Below are 19541 nucleotides of genomic sequence, written 5' to 3'. Positions count from 1 at the left end.
TATTGGGTTAATGCTTGCAGCCTTTTTTTTTCGGGAAAAGGGAACCAAAAATGGTGGGCACAAGTTTAAGGTGAGAAGAGAAAGATTTAAAAGGGACCGCTGGGCAAGTACAAAGACATCTAAAATCATTTGGCTATGTATATGGATCGGAATGGTTTGGGGGAATACTGGACAAACATGGGCAAAGAAGTAGTGAGGTAGTGTTCATGGGTTCAATGCCCTTTCAGAAGGGTAGAACCTGTTTCTGAATTGTTGAGTGTGCCTTCAAGTTCCTGTACCACAGCCCCTGATGGTAGCAATGAGAAGAGGGCATATCCTGGGTGATGGGGGTCCTTAATGATGGATGCCGCCTTTTTGAGGCATTGCTCCTTGAAGATGTCCTGGATGCTGGGGAGGATCCAGTTGCAGAGGGAGGTACAGAAGTTCAGATTTTGGGGCCTTTTGATCAGGCCTGGAGAATGATTGTGTTAGACACTGAGCTGTAGTCAATAAACAGCAGCCTGCCACAAGTATTAGTATTGTCCAAGTGATCCAAGATCACATTAAGAGCCAATGAGATTGCATTAGTTTTAAGCAAATTGCAACTAGGCCCAGCTCTTTGCTGAGGCAGGAGCTGGTTCCAGCCATAACCAACAGAAAATGTGAGTGCTACTTGACAATAGTTGTTAAGGCAGTTCATCCTGCTCTTAGACCATAAGATATAGGAGCAGAATCAGGCCATTTGGCCCATCAAGTCTGCTCTGCCATTTCATCATGGCTGATCCGTTTTTCCTCTCGACCCCAATCTCCTGCCAATTTAGGCACTGGTATGATTGTTGCCCTTTTGAAGCGAGTGGGAATTTCTGACAGTGGCAATGAAAGGCTGAAAATGTCTGAACACCCCCAACATTTCAGAGCCCAACCAGGTACACCATGGGGGCCTGTCACCTTGCAAGGGAAGACAGCCTGATATTGGCCTCTGAGCAGAGATCACAGGGTCACCAGGTGTTGCAGGGATCCTCACAGCTGTAGTTCTACTCTTCCTTTCAAACTAGCATAAAAGCCAGTGGGAATGAAGCATCGCTGCCATTCATGATGTTAGGTTTCACTTTGTACCAAGTATGGCCTGCCAACCCTGCCAGTTAATGTGTCTGATTCTGCCTCTAACCTCAATTGGAATTGTTCTTTGCAGGGAATGTTCAATATTTAGAGATGAGACAGGAGGTTCTGTGGACTCGAAAGAGACTCCCAGATGGTGTTATCTCCCAGGTCCCAGGGTTAGGGACATCTTGGATTGGGTTTGCTGCATTCTGGGGGAGGAGGTTGAGTCGCCAGAAGTCATATTTATTAGTATCAATGACTTGGGTAGGAAAAGGGATGAGGTCCTTAAGAGAGAATATAGGCAGCTGAAAAAATGAATATTTGGCTGAAGAATTAAGTATAAGGGAGCAGAGTTTCAGGTTTGTAGATCATTTAGAGTTGTTGGGAAGATTTGATTCTGGTTTGGCAGGGAGGTGTGTACCCTCAGTGGATTGGCCAGATGTGTAAAGTTAGATGCAGCATATAGACTGAGGAAGGATAAGCAGTGGAAGTACATAACCGCAGTCAGTTGGTGGGTTGAAATGTGTTCTTTGTTTATGTGAGAAGTATCAGGAACAAGGGCTGAATGTTGTATTGCTCATGTGGTTCCATTGTTTAAAAAGGATTCTAAGAATAAACCTAGCAATTATAGGCCTGTCAGTTTGACGTCAATGGTGGGTAAATTAATGGAAAGTATTCTTAGAGGTGGTATATATAATTATCTGGTTGGACAGGGTCTGATTAGGAACAGTCAGCATGGATTTGTGTGTGGAAGGTCATGTTTGACAAATCTTACTGAATTTTTTTGAAGAGGTTACGAGGATAGTTGACGAGGATAAAGCAGTGGAGGTTCTCTATATGGACTTCAGTAAGGCCTTTGACAAGGTTCCACACAAGGTTCAATCGTTAGGTATTAATATTGAAGTAGTAAAATGGTTTCAACAGTGGCTGGATGGGAGATGCCAGAGAGTAGTGGATAACTGTTTGTCAGGTTGGAGGCCGGTGACTAGTGGTGTGCCTGATGGATCTGTACTGGGTCCAATGTTTTTTGTCATATTCATTAATGATCTGGATGATGGGGTGCTAAATTGGATTAGTAAGTATGCAGATGATACTAAGGTAGGTGGCGTTATGGATAATGAAGTAGGTTTTCAAAGTTTACAGAGATTTAGGCCAGTTAGAAGAGTGGGCTGAACGATGGCAGATGGAGTTTAATGCTGTTAAGTGTGAGGTGCTACATTTTGGTAGGAATAATCAAAATAGGACATACATGGTAAATGGTAGGGCATTGAAGAATGTAGTAGAACAGAGTGATCTAGGAATAATGGTGCATAGTTCCCTGAAGGTGGAATCTCATGTGGCTAGGGTGGTGAAGAAAGCTTTTGGTCTGTTGGCCTTTATAAATCAGAGCATTGAGTATAGGAGTTGGGATGTAATGTTAAAATTGTACAAGGCATTGGTAAGGCCGAATTTGGAGTATTGTGTACAGTTCTGGTCACCGAATTATAGGAAAGATATCAACAAAATAGAGAGTACATAGAAGATTTACTAGAATGTTACTTGGGTTTCAGCACCTAAGTTACAGGGAAAGGCTGAACAAGTTAGGTCTTTATTCTTTGGAGCATAGAAAATTGAAGGGGGACTTGATAGAGGTATTTAAAATAATGAGGGGAATAGATCGAGTTGACATGGATAGGCTTTTTCCATTGAGAGTAGGGGAGATTCAGACAAGAGGACATAAGTTGAGAGTTAGGGGGCAAATGTTTAAGGGTAACACGAGGGGGAATTTCTTTACTCAGAGTGGTAGCTGTGGGGAATGAGCTTCCAGTAGAAGTGGTAGAGGCAGGTTTGGTATTGTCATTTAAAGTAAAATTGGATAGGTTTCTGGACAGGAAGTGAATGGAGGGTTGTGGGCCAGTGGGACTAGGTGAGTGTAAGCGCTGGCACGGACTAGAAGGGCTGAGATGGCCCGTTTCCGTGCTATAATTGTTTTATGGTTAAGAGTATAGGTCAGTCTGTGGACCTTTTGTTCCATGTATTGTGTTTTTGTTGGACGTTCTGGGGTTTAGATGTTACCAAAGGGACAGAATGTGGGGGGGAGAGTGGCATTGCTTAGGAACGGAGAAAGGGAGGATGTCACAGAAAGATCATCTACTGAGTCAATGGGTGGAAGAAAGAAACCCGAAAGCTGCACTCACTATTGGGAGCATTCTATTTAAATGCACACAATGGCGATGAGGACACTGAGGGGTATCCTGCATAAATGCACACAACAGTGACGAGCAGATTGTGAGGCAGGTTTTGGAAAGGTGTAAAGATTATGGGTTGCTATCGTCGATAACTTCAAATTCACAAATATTGATTGGCACCTCCTCAATGCAAAAGGATTAGAGGGGATGAAATGTGATAGGTGTGTCCAGGAAGGATTACTGATACAATATGTAGGCAGCCTGGCTTAAAGGAAAGGTCATACAGAATCTCGGAAGGTGAACATTTTAAAAAGTGACTTTTACTTTAGTCTTGGACTGGGATAGAAACCAACAGTGGTAAAATATTTAATTGGAGAATATGAATTATGATGCTATTAGGTAGGAACTTGAATGTAAATTGGGAACAGATGTACTCGGAAATGGGAGGTTGATCAGGGAGTACTTGCTGTGGGTTCGGGATGTTTGTCCCCTCAGTGGAAAGTATGATGGTGTGAAGGAACTATGGTTCTGCTCCCATATCTCAAGTTTGAGGATGCAAACTGCAGAGTAGACAGGGCTCCAGTAAGTTGCAGTGTCACCAGGAAGGAGCTTAATGGACTGAGGAGAGACAGAGGAACATTCAAAGGACTTGGGAAGTAGGATTAAGCAATACCCCCAAGGCATTCTAGATGTAGGTGAAGAACAGGGTGAGCGTAGGATTGATCAGAGAAAAAAAAATGTGCCTGGTGTTAGGAGATCACTTTGCTTCAGTATTCACCAGTGAGAGGAACTTTGAATATGAGACGAGCATAAAATAGCCTGATATACTGGAACATGTCAAAGTAAGAGAATATGTGTCAGAACTTTTGTAAACCATTCTCATAAGACCATAAGATATAGGACCAGAATTAGGTCATTTGGCCCAGTTTCTCACCATAGGAAACATCCTCTCCACATGCACTCTATCAAGGCCTGTCACCATTTGATAAGTTTTAATGAGGTCACTCCTCATTCTTCTGAATTCCAGTGAATACAGGCCCAGAGCTGTCAAATGCTCTTCACATGACATGCCATTCAATCCTGGAATCATTTTCATGAACCTCCTTTGAACGTTCTCTAGTTTCAGCACATCCTTTCTAAGATAAGGGGCTCAAAATACTGCGAGGCTTCACCAGTGCTTCATAAAGACTCAACATTACATCCTTTTCTATTTGAGTCCTCTGAAATGAATGCCAACATCACATTAGACCCAACCTGCAAATTAACCTTTAGGGAATCCTGCACAAGGACCCAAGACCCTTTGCACCTCAGGTTTTTTGTATTTTCTTTCCATTTAGAAAATAGTAAATTTCGTTTTTTTTATCAAGATGCATGATCATACACTTCTCAATATTCCATCTGCCACTTCTCCAAATCAGTCCTTCTGTTGTCTACTTCCTCAAAAGTACCTGCCCCTCCACCTATCTTCATATCACCTGCAAACTTTGCAACAAAACCATCAATTCCATCATCCAAATCATTGACATATAATGTAAAAAGAATCTGCCCCAATACAGACCCTGTGGAACACTACTTGTCACTGGCAGCCAACCAGAAAAGGCTCCCTTGATTCTCACTCTGTGCCTGCCAATCATCCACTGCTTTATCCATTATGATAGAGAAATCCCCAGGACCGGACTGTTCCCCTGAAGTGAAGGAAGAAATTGCTGTGTTTACGGCAATGATGCTTCCTCCCTCACTGGCCACAGTAGTAGTAGAAAATTGGAGAGTGGCAAATGTTATTCCTTTGGTGAAGAAAGTAGAGATAATCCTAAAAATTATAATCCCATGTTAAAGGTGGACAAACTTGAAGATTCTTACAAGATTTACAAGCATTGGGAAAAGCACAGCTTGATTAGTGATAGTTGGTAAAGCTTTTGGGGAGGGGTGAACTTAATTGAATTCTTTGAAATGACAGAACAAATTGATGAAGGCAGAAGAGTGGATGTGGTGTGATGTATTTTAGTAAAACATTTGACAAGCTTCCCTACAGTAAGCTCGTTCAGAAAGTCAGGAGGTATGGAATGCAGGGAAACCTGGCCACAGGTGGCCTGGGGGTGGGTGATGAATGATGTTCTACAGGAACCTGTTCTGGGTCCCTTGTTCTTTGATTTTTATAAATAACTTGGAAGAGTACTGGCAACATGGATAAGTAAGTCTGCAGATGGTGTGAAGGTTGGTGCTGGTGTGGCTAGTATAGAATGTTGTAGGTTACAATGTGATATTGAAAGGATGCAGAGAAGTGCTAGATGGAGCTCAACGCAGAGAAATGTGAAGGAAGGAAGGCAGAAATGGAAGTCAAAATACATTTAACGGCAGGATTCCTAACAGGAGAACAGGGAGTATGGGGTCCACAGCTTTAGATCTGTCTCAAAGTTGCAGTTCAAGTTGATAGGGTCATTATATTTAGAAGGTGTTTGGTGTTTTGTCCTTCATTAGTTGGGGTTTAATTCAAGAGTAGGGAAGTAACGTTTCAGCTCGAAAAAGTCTGGTTAGAGCACGATTGATTTGTGTTCAGCTCTGGTCACTTCATTATAACACAAACTCTTAAAAGGTAAACATCCAGAGGTAGATTGTATGCAGAACAGTGAATGATTCAGATCTTCATTTGCCCTTGTACCCACAGAGCATCCTCATGATCAACACTACTTTACCCATTTTCCAGATGTCAACCTAATAAAGTTGCCTGTGCTGTTTCCAATGCAAGTATATTGCCACTTAAACAGAAACCAAAACACTGTACTCCATTTCTCTAAATGATTTTAATATTCCACCACTATGGCATTTTGCTAACATTATTCATACTAGTGTGGTTAGTAAAACATTTCCACACACTGCATTTCCCTTCTATAGGTAATGCTATAGATGGAAAGGAATTGCAATATATGTGGAAATATTTTGCCAGGCTCTGCAGAGGGTATGATCCAAAATCAGTTCACTTTAGCTTTCACCAATAATAGACAGATTCTTGCAGTCCAGGTTGGGTTGACGGTTTATTGCCCTCCGTAGATGCTGCCTGATTTGCCTTCAGCATTTAGTGTGTGTTAACTCTTGGTTTTAAGCTTGTACCACAAGTTAGATATGCTTCCACCCTACTGTTAAGTAGAACCATAGAACATTACAGCACAGAAACAGGCCTTTTGACCCTTCATGTGTGTGCCAAACCATTTTTTCTGCCTAGTCCCACTGATATGCACCTGGGCCATATCCCTCCAAACCCCTTTCATCCATATACCTGTCCAAGTTTTTCTTAAATGTCAAAAGTGGAGCACATTTACCACTTCATCTGGCAGCTCATTCCACACTCCCACCACTCTCTGCGTGAAGAAGCCCCTCCCCCCATGTTCCTTTTAAACTTTTCTCCCTTCACCCTTAACCCATGTCCTCTGGTTTCTTTCTCCCCTAGCTTTGGTGGAAAAAGCCTACTTGCATTCACTATCTATACCCATCATTCTCTCCGGTCCTGTTCACCCTGTACACATCAGACTTCCAATATAACTCGGAGTCCTGCCATGTGCAGAAGTTCGCTGATGACACGGCCATAGTGGGGTGTGTCAGGAATGGTCAGGAGGAAGAGTATAGGAAACTGATACAGGACTTTGTGATGTGGTGCAACTCAAACTACCTGCATCTCAATATCACCAAGACCAAGGAGATGGTGGTGGAATTTAGGAGACCTAGGCCTCATATGGAGCCAGTGATCATTAATGGAGCAGGTTAAGACCTACAAGTATCTGGGAGTGCAGTTAGACGAGAAGCTAGACTGGACTGCCAACACAAATGCCCTGTGCAGGAAAGCACAGAGTCGACTGCACTTCCTCAGAAGGCTGGCATCATTCAATGTTTGTAGTGAGATGCTGAAGATGTTCTATCGGTCAGTTGTGGAGAGCACCCTCTTCTTTGTGGTGGCGTGCTGGGGAGGCAGCATTAAGAAGAGGGCCGCCACACGTCTTAATAAGCTGGTAAGGAAGGCGGGCTCTGTCGTGGGCACAGAACTGGAGAGTATGACATCGGTGGCAGAGCAGAGGGCACTGAGTAGGCTACGGTCAATCATGGAAAACCCTGAACATCCTCTGCACAGCATCATCCAGAGACCGAGAAGCAGCTTCAGCGGCAGGTTGCTGTCAATACAATGCTCCTCAGGCAGGATGAAGAGATTATTACTCCCCAACGCCATTCAGCTCTACAATTCAACCACCGGGGCAAGACATGTTAAAGTGCCGGGGTTAGGACTGAGCTTAAGTTACCACTCAATGCACTTTAGTAAACTATTTAAGAACTTTTTAAAAAGCTATTTATTAATGCTTTTTGGGAGGGTGATTTCAGATGTGTATCATATTTATACTGAGTTAAATACTGTAGGTAATTAGTTTTGCTACAATAAGTGTATGGGACACTGGAAAAATGTTTGTATTTCCCCTTGGGGATGAATAAAGTATCTATCTATCTATCTAAATAACAATGGACCCAGCACTGATCCCTGTAGCACACCACTAGTCACAGGCCTCCACTCAGAGTAGCAATCTTCCACTACCACTCCCTGGCTTCTTCCATTGAGCCAATGTCTAATCCAATTTACTACCTCTCCATGTATACCTAGTGACCGACCTCCCATGCAGGACCTTGTCAAAGGCCTTACTGAAATCCATGTAGACAAAATCTACTGCCTACCCTTCATCCACTTTCCTGGTAACTTCCTCAAAAAACTGTAATAGATTGGTTAAACATGACCTACCATGCACAAAGCCATGCTGACTGTTTCTAATAAGTGTCCCTGTCTATCCAAATACTTGTAGATCCTATCTCTTAGTATTCCTTCCAATAATTTACCTACTACCGATGTCAAACTTACTGGCCTATAATTTCCTGGCTTACTTTTTGAGCCTTTTTTAAACAACGGAACTGCATGAGCTATCCTCCAATCCTCTGGCACCTGACCTGTGGATATCGACATTTTAAATATTTCTGCCAGGGCCCCTGCAATTTCAACACTAGTCTCCTTCAAGGTCTGAGGGAATACCGTCAGGTCCTGGGGATTTATTTACTCTGATTTGCCTCAAGACAGCAAGCACCTCCTCCTCTTTAATCTGTGTAAGTTCCATGACCTCTCTACTTGTTTGCCTTGTTTCCATAGACTTAGTAAATACAGATGCAAAGAACCCATTTAATATCTCTCCCATTTCTTTTGGTTCCATATATAGCCGGTTCCATACAAATCCGGTTCTTCCAGCAAATATTTTTGCAAAATTAAGTTATTTTGATGAAATGACAAATTTCCTTCAATAATACTTCAAAATCTATCAGTTTAAAATTTTCAAGTTTACTACAAGAACAGTTACTCAGTAATTTAACATGAGCATTTATGCCATTTTGGTAATGCTGAAGGTGGTTACTTGCACGAGTGTTTAATCTCTACACTATTTGGCACCGTCAAAAGCTTTTCACCAGTCAGATTATACTTCATTATCCCACAATAAACAGACTCTTAAGACAAGGTTTAATTAAACACTCCAGGATCAACATAAGGATATGCAAGAAATTCTCCCAATTTATTCCCGTCGGTGTCATAGTGAAGCATTCTGAAACACGTGTCACAGAAGAAGCATGGATCCTGAGGGGCAAAACTATCATTGTTGGTCACCCACCTGAATAAAAGAAACAACAAAATAATTTTTTTTTTTAGAAAAATTGCTTAACTAACAAACAATTTTGTATATCCACAACTGAAAAAGCACCTGTAGTCCAATGAGAGATGAGGAGCAATTTTTTTAGCCAGAAGGTGGTGAATCTGTGGAATATATAGCTACAGACAACTGTGGAGGCCAAGTCACTGAATATATTTAAAATGGAGGGTGACAGGTTCTTGATCAGACAGAGCATAAAAGTTACAAGGAGAATGGGGTTGAAGGGGATAATAAATCAGTCATGATGGAATTATGGAACAGACATTGGCCTTATTCTGCTGCTATGCCTTATGGTCTTATAAAGACTGACTTTCATAACAACTATTTTCTCTCCCTCTCCAAACTGCCACATTGCCGATCATTTGATAATCACGAGACAGTTTTTGAAACCTCTGCCTTAATTTCATAGATACTTCAAGATTTAACTGCAATGTGTTTAACAGTATTTCCATGAAGTTTAGCTTGTAGGTTGATGTGGGTTACTGAGCACTACAACCAAAAATTATTTTAATATCTGAGCAAACTAGACTTATTTGCTATTAAAAAAGTCAACTACAGTAGCCTCTTCTAGATGAACTTTACATGTCCAGGTGAAGTGGTTTCATTTAGTGTGATGCAAAAATACAGAAGCATTGAGTATGTTCAAGTTACTGATCTGGCATACTCAGTACCTGAACCATAGAAAAATATTTTGGGTCACCCATCATTTCAGAATTCACTCCCAAGAACAGCATATCTTTCACCAAAATACTTTGCCCACATCCTCAGACGAAGCAGTGTCAGTCATGTAGCATTGAGGATTCCATCCTCAAATAAACATACCTTGAATTCTCCTAGCTTTAGTGAAGTGTGTCCTCAAAGGGACATTGAACTAAGATTAATAAAATTCAAACTGGCTCTCTCCATGGTTCAGTTTGAAACATCTTGAACACCTCAAGGTTTCTGTACATGTCATACGCACACTTGACAAAAGAATAAAAGATAAATAGGTTCATAACTAGTGATGAGTGGTGTGCTGCAGGGATCAGTGCTGGGTCCATTGTTTTTGGTCATCTACATCAATGATCTGGATGATAATGCGGTAAACTGGATCAGCAAATTGGAGTGCACTGGAGAATGAGGGAAACTATCAAGGCTTGCGGCTGTATCTGGCCCAGGTTGGAAAAATGGGCTGAAAACAGCAGATGGAATTTAATGCAGACAAATGGGAGATATTACACTTTGGGAGGACAAACCAGGGTAGGACTTACACAGTTGAAGGGCAGGGCATTGAAGAGTCTAGTAGAAGAGGGATATGGGAATACAGATCTATAACTCCTTAAAAGTGGTATCACAGGTAGATAGAGCTTTTGGCACATTGTCTTTAATAAATCAAAACAGAATATAGAAGTTGGAGTGCTACATTGAAGTTCAATAAGACATTGGTAAGACCAAATTTGGAGTTTTGTTTGCAGATCTGGTCATCTATCTGAAAGAAAGATATCAATAAGACTGAAAGAGAACAAAGAAAATTTACAAGTATGTTGCCAGGACTTCAGGAACCTCAGTCAAAGAGAAAGATAAATAGGTTAGGACTTTATTCCCTGGAGCATTGGAGAACGAGAGGGGTAGATTTGTTAGAGGTATATAAAATTATGAGGGTTATAGCTAGATTAAATGTAAGCAGGTGAGACTGGAATTAGATGTCATAGGTTAAGGGTAAACACTGAAGGGAACTTGTGCACTCAGAGGGCTGTGAGAGTGTTGAATGAGCTACCATTACAACTTTTAGGTTTGGTTAAGTACATAGGTGGGAGGGGTATGAAGCAGTATGGTCCAGGTGCAGTTGATAGAACTAGATGGAATAACAGTTTGGCACAGACTAAGTGGGCTCTATGAGTCAATGACTATTTTTGTGAGAAATAAAAGGTAGATTGGCTTTAACAATGGCATACAACTCACCTGACTATAAATAACTTACAAACTGAGCACTTCCGAGTCCACATCCAGGGTTTTTTGATAATGCATGGGTACAATGTCTTATCTAGGCAATCATCATGATGGACAACTCTGTGAGCACAAATAGATGTAAATAGTTACATTAGTTCTAAACTTTATCACATAAGCACCAAATACTGCCCTAGTAATTCTTTGGTGCCTTATTACATTCTATGTACTGTGTAGTGAATGCTTAATAACATCTGAAAAAATCCCCAGATTTTTGTTATTATTTAGTGTAGTGGTTATCAGAGCACTGAAACAGGCATGCAGCCCATCCCGTTCATGTAGACCGGGGGTCGGCAACCCGTGGCTCCGGAGCCACATGTGGCTCTTTTACGTCTGTGCTGCGGCTCCCTGTTGCTTTGGGAAATAATTGGTTGTGGCGACCCTTTTCCTGGCACATCCGAACCTGCTCACAATTAGATAGCCTACGGGGGTTTGCGAGCACAGAGCTTTGGAGCCTCTGCGCCGGGGGGGGGGGGGGGGGGGGGGGGGCAGGTTGAGGGAGGCTTAAAAGTGAGGCTGAAGATTTCGAATAAAGTTTTTTCCTTCGTCTGCAGTTACCGACTCCGTGTCGTAATTTTAGCGCTGCGTGTAGCACACCGCTACATGGTCAGTATTTAATTAAAATGTATTTTATGTTAGTTTGTTAGTTTTTGAAATGTAAATCTAAATTTGAAGATTATGGTGATCTTGTACAATCTAAATAAGACGTTGTGGCGACCCATTTCCTGACACATCCGAACCGGCTCACAATTAGCCAGCGTTCAGGCTAAGGGAGATAGCCTACGGGGGTTTGTGAGTACGTGTCTTTTGCAGCATCCGCGCCCATGGGGGGGCGGGTTGAGGGAGGCTTAAAAGCAAGGCTGTTTAGTTCGAATAAAGCTATCTTTGACTGCAGTTTACTGACTGCGTGTAGCACACCGCTACAGCGTGTTTTTATCGCTGGCTGTCCAGAGGGGAGGTGCTGAAACGCTTTGTCGCGTGTCTGGAAGAAGTGAAAACTTTCCTGGGCAGCAAAGGGCTCAACTTTCCTGAGCTGGAACAGCCAGAGTGGCTGGAAAAGCTACACTTCATGGTAGACATGACAGCGCACCTGAACACGCTGAACACAGCTCTTCAGGGGTAAGGAAGTACAGCCCTGCACATGTTGGAGGATGTTTTGGCATTCGAGCGCAAGTTGACGTTGCTTGCCAGAGATTTACAGAAAGGCACATTGTCTCACTTCCCCAATTTGAGAGAGTTCAAACAAGGTCACGACATGATAAATTCGGAGTATTTACATTCTGCAATCATCGCAATGCAAACATCGTTTGGGAAACGCTTCTGTGAGTTCAGAGAGGAAAAAAACACATTATCCTTCCCGGTCACTCCCCTAAGCATCGATCCATCCCTACTGAATACGACTGCATTGTCAGGTGTGAGTCAACCTGAACAAGTATGATAAATATTTTAATTGCCTATTATTTTACGTATATTCATATGTTTTCATTGTTCAGTGAAATAGTCCTTTTATTTTTCAGGTTGACAGCTGGCTGACGTTATTTTTGGTTTGCTGCTGGCGGCAAATTTAAGTTTGGCGTTTTTCTTAAATACAAGAAGGACTCAAATAGACGTTGAGTATTTTACTTAAAAGTAACCTTCAACCCAACGTCTTTTTTTCGGAGTTCAAAATGTTTTTGTTGCATGCAGAAATGTAATTTCGTTTTCTCTGCAGGAGTTCATCAATTTCATAAATGCAACACATTATAGTTTGTTTATACATAGCATAAAGAAAAAACAAAACGTTGTATGCAGTGTTATTTCATTTTAAATGTCAAACGGGTTTTGCGGCTCCCAGTGTTTTCTTTTCTGTGGGAAACGGGTCCAAGTGGCTCTTTCAGTGGTAAAGGTTGCTGACCCCTGATGTAGACCATCAAGTAGCCATTACATTAATTCCTCTTATACAACATTTACTCAGTAGTCTACCATGCCTTAGAGATTCAAATGTAGGTATTTTCAGCCTCCACCATCACGCTTTTAGCCAGTGCACGCAAATATCAATCTGTCACTGGGTGAAAACAATTCTTAATATCCTCTCTGAAACTCTTACTCCTTACTTTAACTAATGCCCTCTTATTATACATCACACTTCTATGGGTTTATACATCACTATCAGATCTGTCCAAAGGAAAATAAACTCGGCTCATACGGCTTCTCTTCATATCTGAGGCAGATTTATTAGTGGATTTACTTCACACTTTCTCCAAAGCAATTTTTTTTATATGGTAGCATCAAAATCAACACAATATTCTAGATGTTTTATAAAGTTGTTGTTATGCTCCAGCAAATGAAGACTAGCATTCCACATTGCATGCTTTATCATCCTGTCTAGCGTACCAACCTTTAGGGATCTGTGAACTTGTACCCCAAGGAACCTCTGCTCTTCATGAATGGGTCCCATCATTCCCCACACTTACCTTGCCTCCAAAAATGCATCACTTCAGAATAAACAGGATTAAATTACTGATTGGTGTGGTAGTAGTCAAGAAAGAAAATATAGATAAGGCAGCTAAAGGTAAAATACAAAGTGACATAACAAATTTTCATCGTTCTGCACAAAGTTATAGGAAGGTTAGGTCAAACAAAGCCACTCTGATTCCATGAAAGAGAGTCTTTGTCTTTACACTCTTCACTACTTAATAACATGCTAAATTCTAAAAAGAGGCAATCTAAGAATATTGTTGAGCCTGGTGAATTTTATTTAAGGAGAATGACTAGCTGGGATCTTTTACATCAGCCAGAGAAAGCTGAGAGGAGCTTTAATGGTTGCATATAAAATTACAGGAGGCCTAGCTAGGATGAACAAGAAGAACCATTACCCTGAAAAAAAATTTTAACAACAAAATATTCAGGATAAGGTGTTATAATTTGGGAGATCCAATGTAAAGTGAATTACAGTCCCTTAACAATAATGATGCCCAGAAGGATCTTGGGTCCAAGTCTGTGACCCCCTCAGGTAGCTACATGGGTTGGGCACATGTTTCCTGTGCATCTGCATCAGGAAGGAATTGCAACCCATATCAAGAAGACTTTAAAGACCCCTGCTTCTTTCTATACAACAGACCTAATCAAACCCCTCCACCATTCCCTCCTCCCAACAATTTTTTCTTCGCTCTTCCCACTTTTTCCAAATCCAAATTGCAGCTATGGCACCTACATGGACCCAGTTATACCTGCCTTTTCTTCAGCTACATTGGTAACATTCCTCAACCATTTCTGCACTACATCAACTGCTGTATTACAGTTGAACAAAGGGAACTATGGAGCTATGAGGGAGCAGCTGGCCAAAGTTCAATGGAACAATACCCTAGCAGGGAAGACAGTGGAACAAAAATGGCAGGTATTTCTGGGAATAATGCAGAAGGTGCAGGATCAGTTCATTCCAAAGAGGAAGAAAGATCCTAAGGGGAGTAAGGGGTGGCCGTGGCTGACAAGGGAAGTAAAGGGCAGTATAAAAATAAAAGAGAAGAAATATAACATAGCAAAGATAAGCGGGAAACCGGAGTACTGGGAAGCTTTTAAAGAGCAACAGAAGATAACAAAAAAGGCAATACACCAAGAAAAAATGAGGTACGAAGGTAAACTAGCCAAGAATATAAAGGAGGATAGTAAAAGCTTCTTTAGGTATGTGAATAGCAAAAAAATAGTTAAGACCAAAATTGGGCCATTGAAGACAGAAACGGGTGAATTTATTAAGGGGAACAAGGAAATGGCAGATGAGTTGAACAGGTACTTTGGATCTGTCTTCACTAGCGAAGACACAATCTCCCAATAGTAGCTAAAGGAACTAGGGTAAAGGATGAACTGAAGGAAATTTATATTAGGCAAAAAACGGTGTTGGATAGACTTGAGTCTGAAGGCTGATAAGTCCCCGGGACCTGATGGTCTGCATCCCAGGGTACTTAAAGAGGTGGCTCTAGAAACCATGGATGCACTGGTAATCATTTTCCAATGTTCTATAGATTCAGGAACAGTTCCTGCTGATTCGTGGGTGGCTAATGTTGTCCCACTTTTCAAGAAAGGAGGGAGAGAGAAAACAGGGAATTATAGACCGGTTAGCCTGACGTCAGTGGTGGAAAAGATACTGGAGTCAATTATAAAAGAGGAAATTACGACACATTTGGATAGCAGTAGAAGGATCAGTCCGAGTCAGCATGGATTTATGAAAGGAAAATCATGCTTGACTAATCTTCTGGAGTTTTTTGAGGATGTAACTATGAAAATGGACAAGGGAGAGCCAGTGGATGTAGTGTACCTGGACTTCCAGAAAGCTTTTGATAAAGTCCCACATAGGAGATTAGTAGGCAAAATTAGGGCACATGGTATTGGGGGCAGAGTACTGACATGGATTGAAAATTGGCTCGCTGACAGGAAACAAAGAGTAGTGATTAACAGGTCCCTTTCGGAATGGCAGGCTGTGACCAGTGGGGTACTGCAAGGTTCGGTGTTGGGACCGCAGCTGTTTACAATATACATTAATGATTTAGGTGAAGGGATTAAAAGTAACATTAGCAAATTTTCTGATGACACAAAGCTGGGTGGCAGTGTGAAATGTCAGGAGGATGTTATGAGAATGCAGGGTGACTTGGACAGGTTGGGTGAGTGGGCAAATGTATGGCAGATGCAGTTCAATGTGGATAAATGTGAGGTTATCCACTTTGGTGGCAAGAACAGGAAGGCAGATTACTATATGAATGGAGTCAAGTTAGGAAAAGGGGAAGTACAATGATATCTAGGTGTTCTTGTACATCAGTCAATGAAAGCAAGCATGCAGGTACAGCAGGCAGTGAAGAAAGCTAATGGCATGCTGGCTTTTATAACAAGAGGAATTGAGTATAAGAGTAAAGAGCTCTGCAGCTGTACAGGGCCCTGGTGAGACCACACCTGGAGTATTGTGTGCAGTTCTGGTCTCCAAATTTGAGGAAGGACATTCTTACTATTGAGGGAGTGCAGCATAGGTACACGAGGTCAATTCCCGGAATGGCGGGACTGTCATATGTTAAAAGATTGAAGCGACTGGGCTTGCATACACTGGAATTTAGAAGGATGAGAGGGGATCTGATTGAAACATATAAGATTATTAAGGGATTGGACACACTGGAGGCAGGAAGCATGTTCCCGCAGATGGGTGAGTCTAGAACTAGAGGCCACAGTTTAAGATTGAGGGGTAGGCCACTTAGAACAGAGATATGGAAAAACTTTTTCACCCAGAGCATGGTGGATATGTGGAATGCTCTGCCCCAGAAGGCAGTGGAGGCCAAGTCTCTGGATGCATTCAAAAGAGAGGTAGATAGAGCTCTTATAGATAGCGGGGTCAAGGGATATGCGGAGAGGGCAGGAACGGGGTACTGATTGTGTATGATCAGCCATCATCACAGTGAATGGTGGTGCTGGCTAGAAGGGCTGAATGGCCTACTCCTGCACCTACTGTCTATTGTATTGATGCTGTTTTCTGCACCACTTCTGAGCTCATCTGCTTCATCAACTTTGTCTCCAATTTTCACCTTGCCCTCAGATTTAGAACCAAAACTATTGTTGACTGCAGAACATTTTTGGCTTCATAGGCTGAATCGAAAGGAAGGGTAGTTCATTTCAACTTAATGATGCACTGACGTTAATCAGGCAATTACTTGCAGAATCTGGCTTGTTTTTAAACTGAAAGAAAGTTCCAGGCACTTCAGGAAATTTGCAAGCATTCAGCTTTTGTGAGTATAAACACCATAAGATGTAGGAGCAGAATCAGGTAGTTTGGCCCATCAAGTCTGTTCCACCATTCAATCATAGCTGATCTTTTTCCCCCCTCCTCAGCCCCATTTCCCAGCCTTGATCCCATATCCAATCAAGAACCTATGAAGCACTGCCTTAAATACAGGTGCCTATGGTAATAAATTCCACAGATTCACCAACTTGTGGCTAAAGAAATTTCTCCACATCTTTGATTTCAATGAACACCCCTCTATCCTGAGGCTACGTCCAGACTAGACAGGATAATTTTGACAATGCCGGTTTCGCATAAAAACGACAGGCGTCCACACTAGGCATTTTTAAAAATACCTCTGTCAACATTAAAAAGGATATTTGAGTGAATCTTCTCCTGCTGGGCATGCGCAGGACACATCTACAGAAAACCAGTGAAGAGGAAACGTATACGGTGCGTGTTTGTCCAGTTAGACTAGAAAAACTTAAAAAGAAATTACTAAATGAAAGAATTGGTGTGTGTTTGTCCAGAAACATTTCCTACAGTCTCTTCACTGATGAAAGGGATGACAGCTACAACTACAATAAGGCTTGTAACTGGGCAAAAGTGAAATTTGCTGTTACCTCATTTGTTTGCCTTTACTTTTGCCATGTCTTTCTGTGTTATTTTGCTGTATTTGACATGTGCAATAAAACGAGTTACTGGGCAAAAGTGACAAATGCATCTATTGAATGTTTGCACAAGCAATACATTAATAAAGCATCTTGTTAAATGTATAAAACATGTCTTCATCAATGTTATATAACCATATAACAATTACAGCATGGAAACAAGCCATCTTGTCCCTTCCAGTCCGTGCTGAACGCTTACTCTTACCGACCTGCACTCAGCACATAACCATCCATTCTTTTCCTGTCCATATACCTATACAATTTTACTTTAAATGACAATATCAAATCTGCCTCTACCACTTCTACTGGAAGCTCGTTCCACACCGCTACCACTCTCTGATTAAAGATGTTCTCCCTCCTGTTACCCCTAAACTTTTCCCTCCTAACTGAGCTCATGTCCTCGTTTGAATCTCCCCTACTCTCAATGGAAAAAGCCTATCAACGTCAACTCTATCTATCTCCCTCACAATTTTAAATACCTCTATCAAGTCCCCCTTCAACCTTCTATGCTCCAAAGAATAAAGACCTAACTTGTTCAGCCTTTCCCTGTAACTTAGGTGCTGAAACCCAGGTAACATTCTAGTAAATCTCCTCTGTACTCTCTCTATTTTGTTGACATCTTTCCTATAATTCCGTGACCAGAACTGTACACAATACTCCAAATTTGGCATTACCAATGCCTTGTACAATTTTACCATTACATCCCAACTCCTATACTCAAAGCTCTGATTTATAAAGGCCAACATACCAAAACTTTCTTCACCATCCTATCCACATGGGATTCCACCTTCAGGGAACTATGCACCATTATTCCTAGATCACTCTGTACTACTGCATTCTTCAATGCCCTACCATTTACCATGTATGTCCTATTTGGATTATTCCTACCAAAATGTAGCACCTCACACTTATCAGCATTAAACTCCATGTACCATCTTTCAGCCCACTCTTCTAACTGGCCTAAACCTTTCTGCAAGCTTTGAAAACCTACTTCATTATCCACAACACCACCTATCTTAGTATGATCTGCATACAAACTAAACCAATTTACCACCCCATCATCCAGATCATTAATGTATATGACAAACGACATTGGACCCAGTACAGATCCCTGAGGCACACCACTAGTCACCTGCCTCCAACCTGACAAACAGTTATCCACCACTACTCTTTGGCATCTCCCATCCAGCCGCTGTTGAATCCATTTTACTACTTCAATATTAACATCTAAAGATTGAACCTTCCTAACCTTCCGTGCGGAACCTTGTCAAAGGCCTTACTGAAGTCCATATAGACAACATCCACTGCTTTACCCTCATCAACCTTCCTAGTAACAGCTTCAAAAAATTCAATAAGATTTGTCAAACATGACATTCCACGCACAAATCCATGTTGACTGTTCCTAATCAGACCTTGTCTATCCAGATAATTATAAGTACCATCTCTAAGAACACTTTCCATTAATTTACCCACCACTTACGTCAAGCTTACAGACCTTTAATTGCTAGGTTTACTCTTAGAACCCTTTTAAAACAATGGAACCACATGAGCAATACGCCAATTTTCCGGCACCATTTCCGTTTCTAATGACATTTGAAATATTTCTGTCATAGCCCCTGCTATTTTCACGCTAACTTCTCTTAAGGTCCTAGGGAATATCCTGTCAGGACCTGGAGACTTAACCACTTTTATATTCCTTAAAAGCACCTGGACTTCCTCTTCTTTAATCATCATAGTTTCCATAACTTCCCTACTTACCTTACACAATTCAATATCCTTCTTCTTAGTGAACACCAAAGAAAAGAAATTGTTCAAAATCTCCCCCATCTCTCTTGGCTCCACACATAGCTGTCCACTCTGATTCTCTGAGGGACAAATTTTATCCCTCACTATCCTTTTGCTATTAATATAACTGCATTAACTGTAATATAACTGTATTAATATAACCCTTTGGATTTATTTTCACCTTACTTGCCAAAGCAACCTCATATCTTCTTTTAGCTTTTCTAATTTCTTTCTTAAGATTCTTTACATTCTTTATATTCCTCGAGCACCTCATTTACTCCATGCTGCCTATATTTATTGTAGATCTCTCTCTTTTTCTGAACCAAGTTTCCAATATCCCTTGAAAACCATGGCTTTCTCAAACTTTTAACCTTTCCTTTCAACCTAACAGAAA

General features: G+C 41.4%; 1 protein-coding gene across 4 annotated transcripts in view; it reads right to left on the bottom strand.

Annotated features, from left to right (window-relative positions):
* Positions 1-8587: 8587 nt before the first annotated feature.
* The window catches only part of snapc3 (small nuclear RNA activating complex, polypeptide 3), a 74750-nt gene continuing 63796 nt past the window's right edge, over positions 8588-19541 (bottom strand). Inside the window, exons 9-12 of one of the 4 annotated variants that reach the window (XR_009512233.1) lie at positions 17072-17174; positions 12048-13465; positions 10913-11020; positions 8912-8932 (exon numbers count right to left, since the gene is read on the bottom strand). Coding sequence is in view for 2 of the 4 variants with exons in the window: in XM_059970131.1 (XP_059826114.1) it covers positions 8785-8932; positions 10913-11020 (256 nt within the window). In the remaining 2 variants the exon portion in view is untranslated. Of the gene's footprint in view, positions 8933-10912; positions 11021-12047; positions 17175-19541 lie in introns of those variants that run through there. The other 3 variants (XR_009512232.1, XM_059970131.1, XM_059970133.1) reach the window with 3 other exon arrangements.

This window comes from Hypanus sabinus, chromosome 5 (genome assembly GCF_030144855.1).
Source record: "Hypanus sabinus isolate sHypSab1 chromosome 5, sHypSab1.hap1, whole genome shotgun sequence".
Lineage (NCBI taxonomy): Eukaryota > Metazoa > Chordata > Chondrichthyes > Myliobatiformes > Dasyatidae > Hypanus > Hypanus sabinus.
The sequence above is the reverse complement of the archived record's forward strand: the minus strand, read 5'-3'. Positions and strand labels throughout refer to the sequence as shown.